Source organism: Eimeria mitis, genomic scaffold (genome assembly GCF_000499745.2).
Source record: "Eimeria mitis Houghton genomic scaffold, Emh_scaff2712, whole genome shotgun sequence".
NCBI lineage: Eukaryota > Apicomplexa > Conoidasida > Eucoccidiorida > Eimeriidae > Eimeria > Eimeria mitis.
Genome location: NW_013571058.1, coordinates 6180 through 6540, shown reverse-complemented (window position 1 = coordinate 6540; position 361 = coordinate 6180). Strand labels below are relative to the sequence as shown.

General features: G+C 48.2%; 1 protein-coding gene across 1 annotated transcript in view; it reads right to left on the bottom strand.

Moving 5' to 3' along the window:
• EMH_0057630 (uncharacterized protein) overlaps window positions 1-361 on the bottom strand; it is a gene marked incomplete at both ends in the record, with an annotated part of 2769 nt that overhangs the window by 302 nt on the left and 2106 nt on the right. The window contains one exon of the mRNA XM_013497496.1: window positions 3-361. Within this exon, the coding sequence (XP_013352950.1) occupies window positions 3-361 (359 nt within the window). The remainder of the gene's footprint in view (window positions 1-2) is intronic.

The window sequence follows — 361 nt, the reverse complement described above, 5'->3', positions numbered from 1 at the left end:
TCAGTCGGTCATCATTCCGCTTCCGGTCCCATGTCTTTGCTGAGGATGATAAAATAGCGCATAACAATCGACCTTGCCCTTCAGTTGGTTTGCGCTTAACTAAACCGGCTCCCGTTTCTGGTACCATGATGATGCAGTTAAATCCTTCAGTTGCACCTTTCATCTCTTCCGTATTCTTCCTGGCGCGATCAATGAGATCCTTGATTTGAATCCCGCGTTTCCGTCTAGTCGTCGTCTTATAGCGCTTAGGTGTAGGGCGTAAAAAGACTGCGGCTTCCTCGGCTGTCATTTGAGATATTTGGTGAGCGAGTGTTTCGTAGGCGCAGTCCGTTTCTGTTTTAGGTGTCTCCTTCTTGCTGGT